The 19062-nt window shown below is 35.5% G+C and overlaps 1 protein-coding gene across 2 annotated transcripts; it reads right to left on the bottom strand.

Annotated features, from left to right (window-relative positions):
* Positions 1 to 124: 124 nt before the first annotated feature.
* LOC121428987 (tRNA wybutosine-synthesizing protein 3 homolog) lies at positions 125 to 18200 on the bottom strand. 2 transcript variants are annotated; one of them, XM_041625883.1, is made up of 6 exons: positions 17994 to 18199; positions 6926 to 7006; positions 4987 to 5085; positions 3443 to 3514; positions 2551 to 2684; positions 126 to 1466 (listed from the first exon to the last, which is right to left on the bottom strand). In XM_041625883.1, the coding sequence occupies exons 1-6, from the start codon at positions 18153 to 18155 to the stop codon at positions 1187 to 1189; spliced, it is 828 nt and encodes a 275-aa protein (XP_041481817.1). In that variant the 5' UTR covers positions 18156 to 18199; the 3' UTR covers positions 126 to 1186. The 2 variants fall into 2 exon arrangements, with proteins under 2 accessions (XP_041481818.1, XP_041481817.1); XM_041625884.1 differs by lacking the exon at positions 6926 to 7006 and having other exon boundaries at positions 125 to 1466; positions 17994 to 18200.
* Positions 18201 to 19062: the final 862 nt, after the last annotated feature.

Here is a 19062-nt window from a genome sequence, read left to right as displayed (position 1 = left end):
TATTTTCGTCTGACAAATTGTCAGACCTGACAACTTTCTTGGATTCTGATTGGTTGAGAAGCATTGTTACTATTGTAACTGTCGGATAAAACAGGACTTGTCAGATAAAACGTCCAACAAGTCCTTTCATGAAACGCCCCCAGGTCAATAAATTGATAAAACTCAAACAATCATAATGCTGAAAATTACATCCAATGTTGTAATTTGAATCCTCTAAATAAATGAAATGAATCACAATCACATCAATATCTAAAATTAATTTTTATCACAGGACCTTTTAATCTGTAATAATCCCATACACTTGACATGATATTGAAGATTTACGATTTTAATAAAAATATATGTTTGGATGGTCCTTTTCAGGACCAACAATTGCCCAAGAATGATGCATGGTGTACTGTGAAACTCACTAAACTCTTCTTCGCCATGGCAACCTTCAAAAGTTACAAAAGATATAGAACTTTCATAATAAGGGGAACCAAACCTGATATCAAGTTTGGTTAAAAAAAAAATTGAGAAAAAATAAAATCTATAAAAAGAATTGAGGTTTTAATTGTGATGCTACATGGGAGCAGCTCCCCCATATACCCTGTGATAACCCCCCCCCCCCCTTAAAATGCCAATTTCTTTAGAAGACTGAAAATAATTCACCTGTGCATGCCAAATATACCAGATACATTATTTCACTCATATTCCCTAGAGTCAGAATATTTTCAATTATCATGAAATATAGAATTTTGGATTGATAGAATTCATATTTGTGTGTGGAACAGCTGCCTGCATTAATGTCACAAAATAAACATTGAAAAATCTATTCTGTTATTTTTTTATATAGCTTCATGAAATCTTTTCATCAATCCAAATTAATTTTTCATCTTTGTACTTTTAATTTAATCACATTGGTATTAGGATGAATATTCCATTAAATGCAACATTATTTTTGAGGCCCTGGCAATGATTAAGCCCCAGCTTGATCACAGCTATCTTGATCAAGCAATCAAGAAATTCCTTACTTCCGACTAGCCATCTACTACACCTGGATTGAGAGTAGCAAATGCAGATAAACACCTTGCAAAAGAATGCTTGTGTTGCTGTAGGATTTAATCAAAGTCTTCACTTTCTCCACTGATTGACCTTACCTTTGGCATACACGTATACTACTTTCCATTTATTATATTTTCTATCATCATCTATTCTCATCAGAATGATCAAAGATGGAGGCAAAATCTTGCAGGTCTGACATGACATCACAATCATTATCTCCACTGTTTGAGCCATTACCCTTGAATTCTGAGTCATTTAATCTCTTGTATTCTCCGACATGATTTGTTTCTAAGTCCATCTGAGAGTCGCTTGTCTGGGTAAGTTTGTGTTTGACTTTGTATCTTGATCTTCCAAGTTTAATCCTTGAAGGAGGATCATCTTCATCTTCCTCACTCAACATTGCTTCAAGTGTATCTTGGAATCTGAAAAATACATGAAAAGATGGGATATTATGGATGAAACGGTTCTTTAGTTGTCGTGAGAATTAAAATGGGACGGACAAATGTACGAACAGACAGAAAACGTGACATTCTCACATGCCTCCAGAACTAATCTACCTTGGGCAGAGGCATAAATATCAAAGCTGGTAACAACTTGTGTAAAATATTATGAATCTGAAAAAGTTTGGGACTATCTTTGGAAACAAGTGGAATGCCTCTGGCAGTCTCACCTGCATCACGCAATTCATATAGCAGCAGTGCTGACTTTGAAAACTACTATAACTAGCACAAGATGTTCAGTGATGCTTAGTTTACTCTTATTTCCACGTTTTATACACTAGACCAAAACACAGAGATATGATGGTAATTCAACAAATACCCCCAACATGGCAAAAGTTCATTGACCTTACATGACCTTGATCATGTGACCAGAAACTCGCGCAGGATGTTCAGTGATACTTGATTACTATTATGTTCAAGTTTCATGAATCAGATCCATAAACTTTCAAAGTTATGATGGTAATTCAACAGATACCCCAATTTGGCCAAAGTTCATTGACCCTAAATGACCTTTGACCTTGGTCATGTGACGTCAAACTCGTGCAGAATGTTCAGTGATACTTGATCAAGCTTATGTCCAAGTTTCATGAACTAGGTCCATATATTTTTAAGTTATGATGACATTTCAAAAACTTAACCTTAGGTTAAGATTTTGATGTTGATTCCCCCAACATGGTCTAAGTTCATTGACCCTAAGTGACCTTTGACCTTGGTCATGTGACATGAAATTCAGACAGGATGTTCAGTGATACTTGATTAAACTTATGGCCAAATTTCATGAGCTAGGTCCATATACTTTCTAATTTATGCTGTCATTTCAAAAACTTAACCTTTGGTTAAGATTTGGTGTTGACGCCGCCGCCGTCGGAACAGCGGCGCCTATAGTCTCACTCTGCTATGCAGGTGAGACAAAAATGACTTTCAATTAAGACTTGTACATGTATATATCAAGTTAAAACTCAGTGCATTACAATAAACATGAAATTCATTATCAAAGGAAACCCACCTTTCAATCCTATTAAAGTTTTCTTTCATCTTTGAGTTGGCAATGTTAACGATGAAGTTGATATACTCATCAGAAACAAGCAGTCTACCTTCAGCTGTTAGAGGGACCTCAAGACCATGCGTGCTGCGGATTGCCTGTTGATAGTAACATCAAAGATGAAAGAGTATCTTTATACCTGGGTCAAACTACAAGGATATTTTTATAGTTGTTGCAAAAAACAAATACTGAATGCTTTTTCATCTATGCATTGGACAGAATACTTCATTTGGTGAAAGATGAAATGAACCATTCAATGAGGTGTAGCTGAATTGAATTTATCATTTCATCTTTCACTTCATGAAATATTCTGTCAATTTCACTAATAAACATTCATTATTTGTAAATTTTGTATTGGCAAACTGATGCTGCAGATGCATGCTTGAATCAGTGCTTACTAGGCGTGCTGCTATTAAATGACTTTGCTTTTTGCTTGCCAATAATTCTCTCCTTATTTTCATGGATTCCTGTAGAAAAAATATGGATTTTTCGTATTTCTCTTAATAATTCTGAGGCTTTTTACAATGTTGAAATTTATTATTAATACAACAACTCACAAATGTAGTAATAGTACAAAATTTCCCATCTGGTGAAAGAGATGTTAGACATCTCATTGAATAAAGGAAGTTTCTTTCACTTCATTTGAAATGCCATACTATCCACTCATGCAATATGTATACTATGACTACAGAATCTTGGTTTTGATTGGATGCTTTAGTCCTATTTGTAGGACAGTCACCTACATCCTGATAGAGCGGGATGCATGCAATACTTCTAGACAAAAATCATTGGACTTCATATACTCTATGCATTGATTAAATTACAGGTAGAAAACCTGAAATAATATTGGACTTACTGCTATTGTTTTTCCTCCATTTCCAATAGTGATTCCTGAATTTCTGAAGCCAGATGCCACTGCTGCTTGGTGCTGATATTAGGTGCAAAATGATTGAAACTGATCAAAACTATGTTCCTCTTGGTCCCATCTATTCATTCATTTTGCATACATTCGTAATTCCGAAGCTTCTATACTCTGAAGGTTTGTTAGTCCGAAAACGAAGTGAGGTTCGTAATTCCGAAGGTTCGTTAGTCTGAAAACGAAATGATTAACGAACCTTATTTCGTTTTCGGATTAATAAACCTTCGGAACAACAAACCTTATTTCGTTTTCGGATTATCGAACCTTCGGAATAACGCCACAAATGTTCAGATTAACGAACCCATTTACGTTTTCGGATTAACGAACATCGAGGTATAGGCAATTTACGTTTTTCGGAATAAAGAACCTTCAGAATTACGAACCTTCAGAATTGAATATAACACGAAGTATAACCCATTCATTTACTTATTTAATGTAGATTGGGCAATAATCACTAGACCAAACCATGCAGGAGCTTAGAAGGAAAGTGGTCTAAAAATTTCCCGAACTGTATTTATGTTACTAATTTACTTTGACATTAAAAAAAAAGTTTCGAGAAAGGGTGTCAAGAATTATATCATCATCATTATCATTATTAAAATTAAATGTGTAGTACAATCAACCACTAAGCTATACGTTATGGAGTCCTGGTCAGAATTAGTTGATACATCTTGTATTACATACATGTACATAACAGAATCTGTTGACTTCAAATACTGACTGGGGTATATAATACATTATATTCTACATAAATTAAATCCTGTATGCTGATTGGTTTGAATAGTATCCTGTTACCAAACATATTCTCAATATTTTGCGACGATGTCGAAAATGAAACGCCCACCAAAGAAAATGTGCTATTCCGTGACGTCAATGATGGAATAGTCAACTATTCCATCATTGACGTCACAGATCATGCAATCTCTCGGCGCACCGGTCAGGTCCTGTGAAGGGACGGTACAGGCACAAATCTGCATTCCACTGAGCGTATGGTTTCGGGAAAAATATACCAGTCTGTGCAGCACGTTATCTATATTTAAGTTCAGATTAAAAAAGAGTCGATAGACTATTGTTCTACCTTATTAAATGTAGGATATAAAACAAATATATCAGGCCTTTATTTTTGAAAGTATAGAGGGAATTATTTATCCTCGGTTGTACTGGCTAAATGACTATTTTGGAAAAAATAGCAACGCCAGTCCAACCTCGGAAAATAATTCCCACTATACTTACTCAAAGCCTGGTGTATTTGTATACTATTCCACAAGAGAGTACCACCAAATAAATTGTGTCTTTTCACCTTTTGTGTGCTAACTCGAGGAATAATCACACAAACAATTTCAGAATGATTTTTGCAATAGGTATGGGTGCTCAGTGTGACAAAAAGACAGCTTTCCGTACTATCATGCATTCATTCACTTTCTGTGATTTCAATCATTTTAACAATATTTATGAAGGGTCACAGTCTTTGATGCACCTACCAGTTTTCTGGCATGTTCGATTGTTTCACACTGGACATGGAGAACAAATGGCTCAAACTTGAAAATGGCATCTCCTTTGGACACTTTGAGAGCTGAAATCTATTAAAAAGCAACAAAAAATAATATTTTAAAGTAAAAAATTACCAGCTAAGTACTGTCTGTGCAAGAAAAACTCCATTAATTAGCCCCTTTCATATCTGCGAGTGATTATCAAAATAACCACTATATGGACCATCTCAAAGCTACAATTGACATGTAAAATATTACTTGTATTAAGATATTTACTGATACAATGGAAGAAATCACGAGTTCGCAACAATACTTTACAAAGTACAATATGAGTTATTTTACAATACTGGGGAGGGAAAGTGTGACATCAGACTTAAAATATAAATTCCTTTATAAAATCCTCTGAATACACTGAGTAATAAATAAACATTCATGAGATATCCATACAACCAGGGGAGACAGTTCAAGTACATGTACATGTAGTCTCCCATGAGATGAACATAATTTAATTTTTTTCTTACGTGTGGGTTTCTATTGGCATTATTTATGAAATATGCTTGGCATCTACCATAACAAATAATGTTAGCTTCTTCATGCTGAAGTTCAACAACTCAAAGTGATTAATTTGTGGTTACATATGATTATAGCCTGCCAGTTTAACATGGCTGTGTTCATTCCTTCGCAGATTTCTCCTACCTCTGAAAGCATGGAATAAATACAGTGTCCTAAGTTCCTAACGTGGACACCAAAAAGAAAATGGCTGCCACATTTTCAATAATATATTTTTAGATTGATCTTATTCATCTGTTTTATAGATCTTTATGCAATAGATTTCTGTATACTTGATTGCAGATTATAAAATTAAAAGAACTACGACCCATTGCAAAATCCATGCGGAACACATGTTACGATGGACAACAAATATTTCCCCTAATTTCAAGTACCCACAATTTATTACCTTCAGTATAATTTTGAAAGCAATTTACCTTTGTTTATCCACTATTCAGGGAGTTCTTCAAATTGAAGAATGAAGAAGTTTTACCAAGGTATATCAGTTACTATCTCATGTTCTAGCTGTGCTGTGGAACATTTGTTACCAAAAAAACAAAAAAAACAAGGTGGACACCAAGAACAATGTGTGTTCTACTTTTGGAAAATCAGTAATTTGAAACCTTTAGTTACAATATATATGCAATTTTACTGCATACCTGACATGGTACAAATGTAGCAACATAATTAAAACAAATGAGAGCATAAAGCAATATAAGTTGCATCAGATACCCTGTTTCAGCATGTCACATTTTCGTGTCCTCAAATTGACTATTTTTCCAATAAAAAGACTTGCAAAATGAAAATAACTGTGTCTTTGGTCATAATTTTATCTGTACAATCTCTACATCATTAAGGATCTTGTTATTAAAATAAATCAACACATTTGACCTCAAAATATTTGAAATATGACACTTTAAAAACTCTGTTGGAAAATCTCTCCTCTATCATAAAAATAGGCCTACTCATATTATTTGATTTTGACTATTAATTTAGTGACAGAGCACAAATGGTGAAAAATTTGAAAATGAATGAAAAAGGACAATACCATGAAATAACCTATTTTTGTGTGTGTGTTTCATTTGCAGAAATGAAAATACTGTATGTATATATTTACTTGCATCCAAAAGACAAAGAAGGAAGTAATTGCCTGATTTGCCTCACTCCTTTTTCTTGAACATTAATCTTAAATGTTTACTCTCACGATATTTACTTACTTTATAATTTTTTAATAGAACATCAATACTACTGTTTCCATATTTAGAGAAAACCTGACCAGTAAATAGTAGATACAGTTAAACCTTCCATGTACAGGGGTAAAATTAAACATTAAAAAAAAATTATGATAAATATTGTGGGAAAATCACTTTGAAAAACTTACAAGATCTGAAGATGAAGCTGATTCATGAGACACAAAGAGCCATTTACAACCTTTCTTCTTTACGGCAGACTCATCAAAACTCTAAATCAAACAAAAGGTTCAGTATAAAACTCATAAACATTCTTTAGCAAAGATAATGTTCATTTCAGTAGGTAGACCTACCGTACTCTTCACATTTTTTTCTTCAAAGTATCAAATATAAAAATGGCAGACTTATTAAAACTTTCATACAAAATATATCAACATCATTTAGGTTCAGCAGACTCTAAGAACAACAAGTGGAGCGCCTCTTGCAGTCTCACCTGCATCACGCGATTCAATACAGTGCGTTTCAGAAAAAGGTAATCCAAATCTAAAGGGGTGATATTCAAAACTTATTTAATTTTGTGACATTAATGTGTATGAATATAAAAGAGAACCTCGTCAGCTTTCCATTGATATCCTATTTGTACCATTTGCACTTCGCATGACCGAATTAATTGATGTTGAAAACAAAAGGTGCAGAGACCACTTTTTCCAAGTTTTTGAAAACTTGATGAAAAGGCAGATGCTGATGTAAATATTTTCATCGTTGTCTGAGCTGGCTAAAATCTTTTGATTGGACTATTTTACTTCCAAAGGATTGTTAATAAGTGAATGTACTTGCACACCATTAACGATGAGATCGTACCACATTTGGACCAACATTTTGAGAGACAGTTACGAGGAGTGTACAGGCATCTTTGGTGGATTCAGGACGGCGCTCCTGCCCATCGTTCCAGCATCAATCATGATAGACTCTTTGGACATTGCGTTGTTACCCTCAACCATGACTTTGAAAAGCCACCAACTGCGCCTGACAGCATGCCCTGTGATTATTTCCTTTAGGGACACTTAAAATTAAAGTTTTTGCAACTCTTCCCCAAGATTTTGATGACTTGCAGGGCCGCATTCGATGAGGTGGATGCTTTGGTTTGGATAATGATCCGGCATAGCCATTGGTGAGATGAGCTGTCCAAGATACATGTATCCTTCCACGCTTCTGGCTTTGTTTTCAAAGGAGAGGAGACTCCTTCCATGCTTCTGGCTTTTTTTTCAAAGGAGAGGAGACATGTTGAAGGTGTGGGTCAATAATACCCTTTTTAGACAGGCTACTATTGGTGGGGCTAAATGGCAATTTAGCCCCACCTATAGTACGGGGTTAAGCTTAGCCCACTTTCATTTTACACAGCGTTTTTGCAAAGTGGGCTAACCCCACCTATAGTACGGGATTATTTGGCCCTGCAAAAAAGCAGGGTTATCCCACCAATTACGGTGCTAAGAGCAATAGTACGGGGTTAAGATCGCATGTGTAAAACGAAAGTGGGCTAAGCTTAACCCCGTACTATTTGGCCCCACCTATAGTACGGGGATAAGGAAATTGTAGCGTGTGTAAAAAGTGTACGAGTGAAGCACTTGTACAACGAATGATCGACAAAAACCACTAGTCCGGGGTTAGCGAGTTTCGTGTGTAAAAAGCAAGCATTCCTTATCCGGGGTTAGCAATAACAATTTGGCATGTGTGAAAAGGAAAAAAAATAGTACAAGGTTAAGGATAGTACGGGGTTAGCGATAGTCCGGGGTTAAGAAAATCCTGTGTAAAAAGGGCATCAGACCAGGGGCCTGTTGCAGAAAGAGTTGCAATCAATCGCAACTCTAAAAATCATGCGCAACTTGATTTTCAACCAATCAACAGCGCGCATTTTGGATTTGAGATTTATTTTTTGGCTTGCGTTTAAACGCAACTCTTTCTGCAACGGGTTCCAGGTCCATGAAAAGACATCAATTTTTCACTCCTCATTTCAGAGAAATGCTTCAAGTAACACTTCATTCCAAAAATTACTTTGGAAAACATCTTCTATCAAGTGCACGTTTTACCCACTTTACCAAAACTTGGAAAAAGTGGTCTCTGCACCAATTGTCTTTAAAAGCGAATGATTTGGTCATGTGTGGCACAAATGGTACAAATAGGGTATCAATGAAAAGCTAATGAGTTTCTCATTTACATCCATGCAGAATAATTTCACAAAATTAAATATAATCCGAATATCAGCCCTCTAGATTTCGATTACCTTTTTTCTGAAACGCACTGTATAGCAGCAGTGCTGACTTTGAAAACTACTATAAAATAATTATTCACAAAAAACACCATTCATATGAATACTATGTTCATTGACAATAAATGACATTTGACCTTGATCATGTGACCTAAGACTTGTCAGTGATACTTGTTTTCTGTAAAAAAAAAAAAAGGCTGCCCGCCCCCCTTGGGAAATCCTAGATTCACCCCTGAGCAGACCCACAGTAAAGTTTGTTATTCCGAACTTCTGTCACGTTCATGATTCCGAAATTAATGCCTCACTAAAAAGTAAAATTTCTATCATCAGGTTCATTAAAGCACAAGTCCACCCACACAAAAAGTTTAATTGAATAAAAAGAGAAATATCCAACAGACCAACAAGCATAACACTGAAAATTTCATCGAAATTGGATGTAAAATAAGAAAGTTACGACTTTTTAAAGTTTTGCTTGATTTCACGAAACAGTTATATGCACATCCTGGTCGGTATGCAAATGAGGAGAATGATGATGTCATCCACTCACTATTTATTTTTTATTTTATTATATAAAATATGAAATATTCTTATTTTCTCCCTATTGTCCAGTGAAACAAGGATTAATTCCTCCCCGAACATGTGGAATTAGCATTGTTTACTACTATTAACCACTTGTTCACTGCTACCATCCTGCCTGTGGAGAATCTACAGGTAGAACTATGGTATGCCAATGCTGTACATAGCACACACTTTAAAAAATCATTAAAATATCACTTTTGTGACCAAAATTACTAATTTCCATACAGTTGCAATTTATTTTTCATTAGTAACTTGGGAATAACTTTTGTATTCACTAGAGCGCTCAAAATCTTGAATTTTGGGCATATTTTTCTATACGCCCTCTATTGGTGGAAAGTAATATGGCAAGAAAATTTTCATTTTTCAATCTCTATTTTTAATTAAGAAAAAATAATTTAAAGGATTAAATTTACATAAGAGCCAAGTTATATGATTAATAGCTGTAATGAAAACTGACAGTGTAAGAAAATCAAGCATTTGTCCTATATAAAAAGAGAAAATAAACCAAACATTGCCACCCTTATTTTGCCACACATAGAGATGTAACTGAGAACAAGGTTATATCATAACCAGGGGCCGATTGCACGAAAGGGTCTTTCCAAGGACCATCTTTCGTGTCGCCAATCTTTTAAGATACACTATAAGCGGGGTATTTCTGAAATTTATGATAAAAAATAAGATTCGTTAGCTTGCTTTTAAATAAAATTTTATACAATTTCATGATATATCTTATCATTTTATAGAGAAACATTTTGTGTAATTTAAAAGATAAATAAAGTATGTTTGCAGATGATTTATTGAATGCGTTTCACATGGCGCATCATAAAAAAAATGGGCGACACAAAAGACGGTCCTTGCAAAGACCCTTTTGTGCAATCGGCCCCTTGTTCATTGGATGAGTGCTATTAACTACCGGGTCATTCCATAAAGGTCAGAGGTACATTCGGACACATTTAAGAGCTGTATCTCCTTTAATTTGATAGCAGTGTTTTATTTATTTTAGTATATCATAACATGTGACCTAGGTTATCATTACACCATGACAGGACCAGGCTGCAATATGAAGAATAGAAAATATGGGCCAAAATGTGAGGGGTCGGACGTACATCAGACGAAAGCAGGTTTTATGCTTTTAGATTTCATGTCAAAATCTCTGTGATTTTTGTGTTGCAGGTACTAAAATTCTAATATGAGCTGTTAGCTAAAGGATGAATCTTACAAGAAATGAAGCAAAGAAATTGATAGGCATTGCCTTGTTTTAGTTACAGGCTGATCTATTTGGGGTCGGACGTACACTTTGAAGGGGTCGGACGTACATTGTGCAAAATATTTGCACACTGTACGTCCGACCCCCTTTGAAGATCAGTTACACAAAACATAGACATTCTAAACTAGATTTTTTTAATATACATACTGTTTTGCTAGTTGTCTTTCACATACATGTAAGACGGAATTAACAAATGAATCTGATGCTGGTGAACAGTTATGCTTGATTAAAGTTGACATGCATTCAGACAGTGTACGTCCGACCCCCATACTGATTTTCTTACAGTCAAGCAAAATCAGTGGGTTTAAACTGTTTCCATTTTGATATCTACATTTTTAGATCACATCAATAATGAAACAACTCAACTATTCACACAATGCAGGATACTGTTAAACTTCAAGTAAAATGTATTTTTTTAATGGTTTGCAAAAGACATGACAAAGAATTTCTTCAACATTAAAAAAACTTGTTCTGATACAAACTTTGTTTTTGCAAGGTGGGTTACGAACCATGAGTCTTCCCTGATGTTGCAATAAAAGAACATGCAATATGACCTTTTGACCCCTAGATGACCTTTGATCTCTCCATCCTCAAGAACACATGTAATTTTTCCCACTTATCGTTTTGTTTCAAGTTTGAGCAAAATTAATGCAGAAGTATGTAATTTGACATTTTTACACCTAGATGACATTTGACCTCTCCATCCTCTTTAACAAATATGTGGTACTACCCACTGATAATTTGTTCCAAGTTCGAATACATTTGAATACAATACATAAACAAGTGGAATGCCTCTGGCCGTCTCACCTGCATCACGCAGTTCAATATAGCAGCAGTGCTGACTTTGAAAACTACTCTAACTCGCACAAGATGTTCAGTGATACATGGTTACTCTTATGTCCACTTTTTATGAACTAGACCAATAAACTTACAGAGATATGATGGTTATTCAACAGATACACCCAATTCGGCCAAAGTTCATTGACCTTTGACCTTGGTCATGTGACCTGAAATGCGCACAGGATGTTCAGTGATACTTGATTACTCTAATGTCCAAGTTTAACGAACTAGACCAATAAACTTTCAAAGTTATGATGGTAATTCAACAGATTTCCCCGATTCGGCCAAAGTTCATTGACCCTAAATGACCTTTGACCTTGATCATGTGACCTGAAACTCGAACAGGATGTTCAGTGATACTTGATTACTCTTATGTACAAGTTTCATGAATCAGATCCATAAACTTTCAAAGTTATGACGGTAATTCAACAGATACACCCAATTCGGCCAAAGTTCATTGACCTTTGACCTTGGTCATGTGACCTGAAACGCGCACAGGATGTTCAGTGATACTTGATTACTCTTATGTCCAAGTTTAACGAACTAGACCAATAAACTTTTAAAGTTATGATGGTAATTCAACAGATACCCCTGATTCGGCCAAAGTTCATTGACCCTAAATGACCTTTGACCTTAATCATGAGACCTGAAACTTGCACAAAATTTTCAGTGATGCTTGATTACTATTATGTCCAAGTTTCATGAATCAGATCAATAAACTTTCAAAGTTATGATGGGAATTCAACAGATATCCCCAATTCGGCCAAAGTTCATTGACCCTAAATGACCTTAGACCTTGGTCATGTGACGTGAAACTCATGCAGGATGTTCAGTGATACTTGATTAACCTTATGTCCAAGTTTCATGAACTAGGTCCATATATTTTCTAAGTTATGATGACATTTCAAAAACTTAACCTCAGGTTAAGATTTCGATGTTGAATCCGCCAACATGGTCTAAGTTCATTGACCCTAAATGACCTTTGACCTTGGTCATGTGACATGAAACTCTAACAGGATGTTCAGTAATACTTGATTAACCTTATGGCCAAGTTTTATTAACTAGGTCCATATACTTTCTAAGTTATGACGTCATTTCAAAAACTTAACCTCAGGTTAAGATTTGATGTTGACGCCGCCGCCGCCGTCGCCGTCGGAAAAGCGGCGCCTATAGTCTCACTTTGCTTCGCAGGTGAGACAAAAACTACCGGTATCAAAAGTTAACTTTTGACCCCTAGAAAGCTTGAACAATTGACCTTGAAAAACAAAATGAGCAAAAGTGACCTTTTGACCCCTAAATAACCTTAGAAATTATCATCTTCATCAACAAAAATATTGTATGACCCTCTGATTTTGTATTTCAAGTTTGAACAATATTGATGCAAAAAAAAATTGATTTAAACAAAATCTGTCAAAAAATGACTAAATGGCCTCCTATCTTTTGACCTTTTTTGTTCATAACAAAAATGGCCGATCGAGACGGGGGTGTTATGAATCGTAACAAAATGGCCGATCGAGACTGGGGTAGAAGGAGAGAACTTTTCGTTTTTTGGAGGTTCCAGTTTGTGCCCAGATGTCAGGAAACTGCCATTCGTTAAACCTTCATCCATATAATCATGGTAAGTGCTTGATTTCTGTTTTAACTATTTATTCAGAGAATTATTTTGACCATACTTCACGCTTGTCGGGTGAGTATGCCAAATTACACGTAAGGTCCTGGGGCCTGTTGCATGAAATGGTCTTTCGTAGAACCATTCTACGTAAGAACGAGATATCGCTCAACTGTTTCACAAAGCCGATTTGGGCGATACGAAGAATGGTCCTTGGAAAGACACCTCCAGACATGTCCTACGTAGGCATGATCTTCTTTGCACACCGCCCGCCACCGTCGGCAATGAGAGAAAATGCGGTTACGGCAAGCCACACTGACATATCACCTTTAAACATATTTTTTAGGGGGTTGATGCGTTTTATCTGGGATGGCGCCAAGTTATTTTTTTTACATGGGGGCTAGTTGTCATCACTTTTCAGGTCCACAAGACGACCAAAACGGAAGTCACGTTAACTTCTCTGAGGGTAATGTCAGCCCAAATATTTTCAAAATATGTATTCTATAAAATATAGAATATTGAACTACTAAAATGTCTAAATTACTAAGTTAAATCAATTTTTATATCGGGCAAGGGTCTCTTTCGTTGAAATATCAATTAAAGGTGTCTTTAAAAGGACACCGTGTTCTAAATAAGGGAAATAATGAAAATTTCGATTTTATTCAGTTATGTTTGTGAATCTTTAAAGTATTTTTCTCTTTTTACCTCATAAAGTAAGCTCCATACATCAATTCTACAATCAGTAATAAATAAAACATCATTTGATCTCTTTTTATTGAAATAAATGATTTTAAGAAAACTCGTCATTCCAAAATAAAAGGTTCAGGTGACGATGAAGACTAAATATTTTTCCGATACTATCGATATTAAACGATTTCGCGGACTTGGAAGACAAAATTGCCTTCGTGAAACGGAAAGCGCTGTTTTGTCGCCAATCTTCCTATCTCGGAAGAATGGTCCTAGGACGTTCCTACGTATCGCTCATCTCGTCATGCAACAGGCCCCTACCATTCTTCAGATTAGCACCACATATGCATTTATGTGTGTGTGTTGATACACTTGGTTTCTGACTTTCTTTCGTAGCTATTTTAATTGAGCCAAAAAGAAATTGATAAAATTTATGATGATAGTTTTAGCTTTCTTCCTCTGTTTCTTCCAATCTTTCTTTCCTTCTTTCTTTTCAATCTTTCTTTGTTTCTTCCCTCTCTTCTTTCATTATTTTGTTACTGTCTTTCTTTTTTATTTTCCCTTTTTTTCTTATTTTCCCTTTTTTTCTTTAATTCGTTCTTTCATTCTTTCTATCCTTTAAAAAAATATTTTTCTCTTTCTTTCTTTCTTCCTTCCTTTCTTTCTTTTTGATATTTTCTTCCTTCTTTTCTTCCTTCTTCCTTTCTTCATTCCTTCCTTCCTTTCTTTCTTTTTAATATTTTCTTTCTTTAATTCTTGAGTCCATCCATCCTATATTCTTCTCTTCTTCCTTTCTTTCCTTCCTTTCACCCTTTTCTTTCCTTTATTCTTCATTAATTTCTTTGTTTCTATCTTCCTTCCACCCATCATTTATTTACCTTTTTTTATTTCTTCTTTTCTTTGTCTCTGTCTTTCTTTTTTTCTTTCATCTATTCTTTTACCTTAGTTTTCTTTTTCTTTATATTCTTTCCTTCCTTCCCTTATTTATTTCTTTCCTTCTATCTATCATTTTACTTTTCCTTTATTTCTTCCTTCTTTCAATCCTTCCTCTCTTTCTTTCTTTCTTTTGTCCTTCTTTCCATCTCTCCTTTAACCCTTTCTTTTTTTATTGCTTCTTCTTTCTGTCCTTTACTACTTTCTGGATTTGTTCTTTCTTTCTGTATTGCTTGCTTAATTTCTTTCCTTCATTTCTTCTTTTCTTTTCTTTCTTTTTCTTTCTTTCTTTCTTTCTTTCTTCCTTCTTTATTCCTTCCTTCCTTTCCTTCTTCAGTTCTTTCTTTTTTTCATTCCTTCACATCTATCCTTTCTTTACCTTTTCTTTTTTTACTTCCTTTTTTATTCTTTCTTTTCCTCCCTTTCCTTTTCCTTGCTTCCTTCCTTCCTTTCTCTTATTCTTTCTTTCTTTTCCTTCCTTTCTTCCTTCCTTTCTTTCTTTCCTTCTTCATTTCTGTCTTGCTTTCTTTTTGTCCTTCATTGGGGGGGGGGGGGTAACGAAAGTCTAGAAAAATAAACTTGCGTCTTTTTTTAATGTTTTCTATATTTTTGGGGACCAGTAGATTTTAGGTTCGGACCAGTAAAAATTTAAAAAACTGGGTATCTACTGGTCCGACATGAATAGGTTGGACCAGTAGAAAAAATGGGTTAGTCTGTAGCCCTGCTATAGGTCTAATCTGTATCTTAAATTCAATTAGCTATTTTGTTACTGCATTGTTTGTTTCACTGTATCCCAAATCCCAGAATTAATTTTCATTGATTAAAACTAATCTCATAAAAAAGTAATAATCATAATGAAAATGAAATAAAAATAAATGATTTAGCATGTTTAAAATCTTAGTTTTGTATTGTTCCTTTTTTTAGCTGAACGTTATAAATACTTTTTCCTTACATAATTTTGTTTAAAGAAATTGTTTTCATGCCATGAGAAAGCATCTGAGCGGTCAGAGAGATAGTGCAGTGCTCATTTCGATAGTTCAAGTTTATTTTCTTTTTTAATGGAATAGGGGTGGGGATAGGACGGAGGGAGAATAAAAGAAAACATATTTAAAAAAAAATTGGGCCTACATTACCCCCGGAGAAGTTAAAATGACATCCGTTTTTGGTCGTCTTGTCGACCCGAAATTGATGACAACTAGCCCCACACAAAGAATAACTTGGCGCCATATCCCAGATAAAAGGCATCATCTACCCCCTAAAATATATGTTTAAAGGTGATATGTCAGTGTGACTTGCCGTAAACGCATTTTCTCTCAATGCCGACGGTGGCGGGCGGTGTGCAAAGAAGATCATGCCTACGTAGGACATGTCTAGAGGTGTCCTTCCAAGGACCATTCTTCGTATCGCCCAAATCGGCTTTGTGAAACAGTTGAGCGATATCTCGTTCTTACGTAGAATGGTTCTACGAAAGACTATTTCATGCAACAGGCCCCAGGGCACTTGTTCACTGCTACCATCTGGCCTGTGGAGAATCTACAGGTAGGACTATGGTATGCCAATGCTGTATAGAGCACACACTTTAAAAAATCATTGAAATATCACTTTTGTGACCAAAATTACTAATTTCCATACAGTTTTAATTTATTTATCATTAGTAATGTGGGAATAATTTTTGTATTCACCAGAGCTCTCAAAAACTTGAATTTTGGGCATATTTTTTTATATGCCCTCTATTGGTGGAAAGTAATATGGCAAGAAAATTTTCATTTTTTGATCTCTATTTTTAATTAAGAAAAAATGATATAAAGAATCAAATTTAAATGAGAGCCAAGCAGTATGAATTAACAGGTCTAATGGAAACTGTCAATGTAAAAAAATCAAGCATTTGCCCCAAAGAAAAAGAGAAAATAAGCCAAACATTGCCACCCTTATTTTCTCACGCATGGAGATATAACTGAGAACAAGGTTATATTATAGGCAGTGTATACAGCCACACGCGTGTGTCTTTACCATCCAGCCACACGCGTGTGGTTATATCCAGAACACCTATTTGTGGATACCGCCACACGCCGCCAGTAATAACAGTAAAACGCGTATGTAGGTCTGACCGTCTATATCACGATCAAAATAACCTCATTTCTTCATTAAATTCTTACATTCTAAACCACTCTGATTTCTTTAAATCGTTTCAATTTCATTCTCACCGTCTTCTTTCCTTGCTTTTCTTGTCGTTACAAAAGGCCGCCTGTTAAATAGCAAATTTCCACACTTTTTCTACTTGTGTCGATTCTCTACTGACTCTAGGCTATGTGCGTGTACGTGCGTACGTACGAAACTCGGGATTCGTGCATGCTTAACGCTTGGTACGAAAATTATTCGTACCAAACGTAAACGTAACCCAAACTGTGTATGTCTACTGCGCTGCGCTAACGCTGTATGGGTCTGCCACCGTACCGCGAAGGAAGCCAGAATCAACACAAGTAGAAAAAGAGAATTTGCTGTTAAACAGACGACCGTTTGTAACAAGACAAGAAAAGCAAGGAGAGAAGACGGTGAGAATGAAATTGAAATGATCTAAGGATATCAAAGGGGTTTAGAATGTAAGAATTTAATGAAGAAATGAGGTTATTTTGATCGTGATATAGAAAAAGAGAATTTGCTGTTAAACAGACGACCGTTTGTAACAAGACAAGAAAAGCAAGGAGAGAAGACGGTGAGAATGAAATTGAAATGATCTAAGGATATCAAAGGGGTTTAGAATGTAAGAATTTAATGAAGAAATGAGGTTATTTTGATCGTGATATAGACGGTCAGACCTACACACGTGTTTTACTGTTATTACTGGCGGCGTGTGGCGGTATCCACAGATAGGTGTTCTGGATATAACCACACGCGTGTGGCTGGATGGTAAAGACACACGCGTGTGGCTGTATACACTGCCTATATTATAACCTTGTTCATTGAATGAGTGCCCCAGGGCTCCCGGCCGCGTAGCGGGAGTTCCCTGGCCTGGGTTAGTAGAGTATTAGACATCAATAACGGTACATGGGACTGAAAAAAAATGAAAAAAATACTCACCTCTGAGAACAAGATTATCCTCCCCGAACAAGAACTTGTTGTAAAATAATTATCACATTTGTTGATTTTGTCCACAAGGCTCACTATGAATTGATCTATTTCACCTTTTCGACTAAAATCCGTGCCTTTGAGGCGACTTTTCTTTGCTCTCGAAAATGCCATAGGATCCGATTGGTATGGAACGCCAGTGATGGGCTAAAAAATATTTCTAATTTCTTATTGTTCAGCAGTGAACTGCCTATTAGAGGGAACATATAACGTGTGCTGCAACATTTCCAAGAAATTCCGAGAGGAAAGAAAGGGATAATTTTTTTTTAGATTCAAAATCTATTTTTGTGAATATCCAGGAAATGATATTCAGGCCGGAAATAACAGCATAAATTTTCATCTTGCTCCTTTTTCTTTCCTTAATTATCTTTTCTATATTTTTCCGCGCGTTTTTTTGTTTTTCTTAAACTTTGGGAACCTGTGGCTAAAAGGGTCCCGAGAAAAGGGTGCTCTCAAAGATATATTGAATAATTCCTTGATTACAAACAACTTAGCGACAGTGCATATCTTTAACTCGCAAAACAGAGGAGAAGTGTATATGCCGGGAGGAAGACATTCCTCCCCGCGCAGAGCAATGTGCATATATCTCTAATACCCCATCGGCTCTAATTCAATTGATTTTCTAAGATTATTGAACTTCATTACAAGGAAAATAGTGCGCAAAATGTTGAAACTTCTGTGATTTATTGAAATTATATAAAAAAGAATGCCTAATATCTTTGACTCATCCAGATGCGCTTCATTTTGAATTATAAAGAAATAAGTGTCATTCAAAATTTAAAACTGAGGGTGCAAATCAGAAAAGGAGATGAATGTGCAAGGAAATGACATGAAGTTTAATATAATTTGATAAAAATATTGTACTTTTTTATTTAATGCGACACTAATTTTATTCCTTCCTCTAGTTAGGAACCTGTTTGCCCCAAAATTATCGTTGTTTAGTAATGAGCTGAATCGCGGAAAGTTGATTTTATGGAGTTGACGGCAGAAATTGATATAAAGATTTTACCCGGCCAAAGCG

This window comes from Lytechinus variegatus, chromosome 15 (genome assembly GCF_018143015.1).
Source record: "Lytechinus variegatus isolate NC3 chromosome 15, Lvar_3.0, whole genome shotgun sequence".
Lineage (NCBI taxonomy): Eukaryota > Metazoa > Echinodermata > Echinoidea > Temnopleuroida > Toxopneustidae > Lytechinus > Lytechinus variegatus.
This window is presented reverse-complemented; position numbering and strand designations above follow the sequence as displayed.

Excerpts from the sequence above, each read along its gene's own strand:
- LOC121428987 (XM_041625883.1), bottom strand. The coding sequence starts at position 18,155 with ATGGCATTTTCGAGAGCAAAGAAAAGTCGCCTCAAAGGCACGGATTTT. Across the intron at positions 3,515-4,986 it reads TCGAACATGCCAGAAAACTG|CACCAAGCAGCAGTGGCATC; the intron begins GTAGGTGCATCA and ends ACCTAATATCAG. Across the intron at positions 2,685-3,442 it reads ATGGAGGAAAAACAATAGCA|GCAATCCGCAGCACGCATGG; the intron begins GTAAGTCCAATA and ends TACTATCAACAG.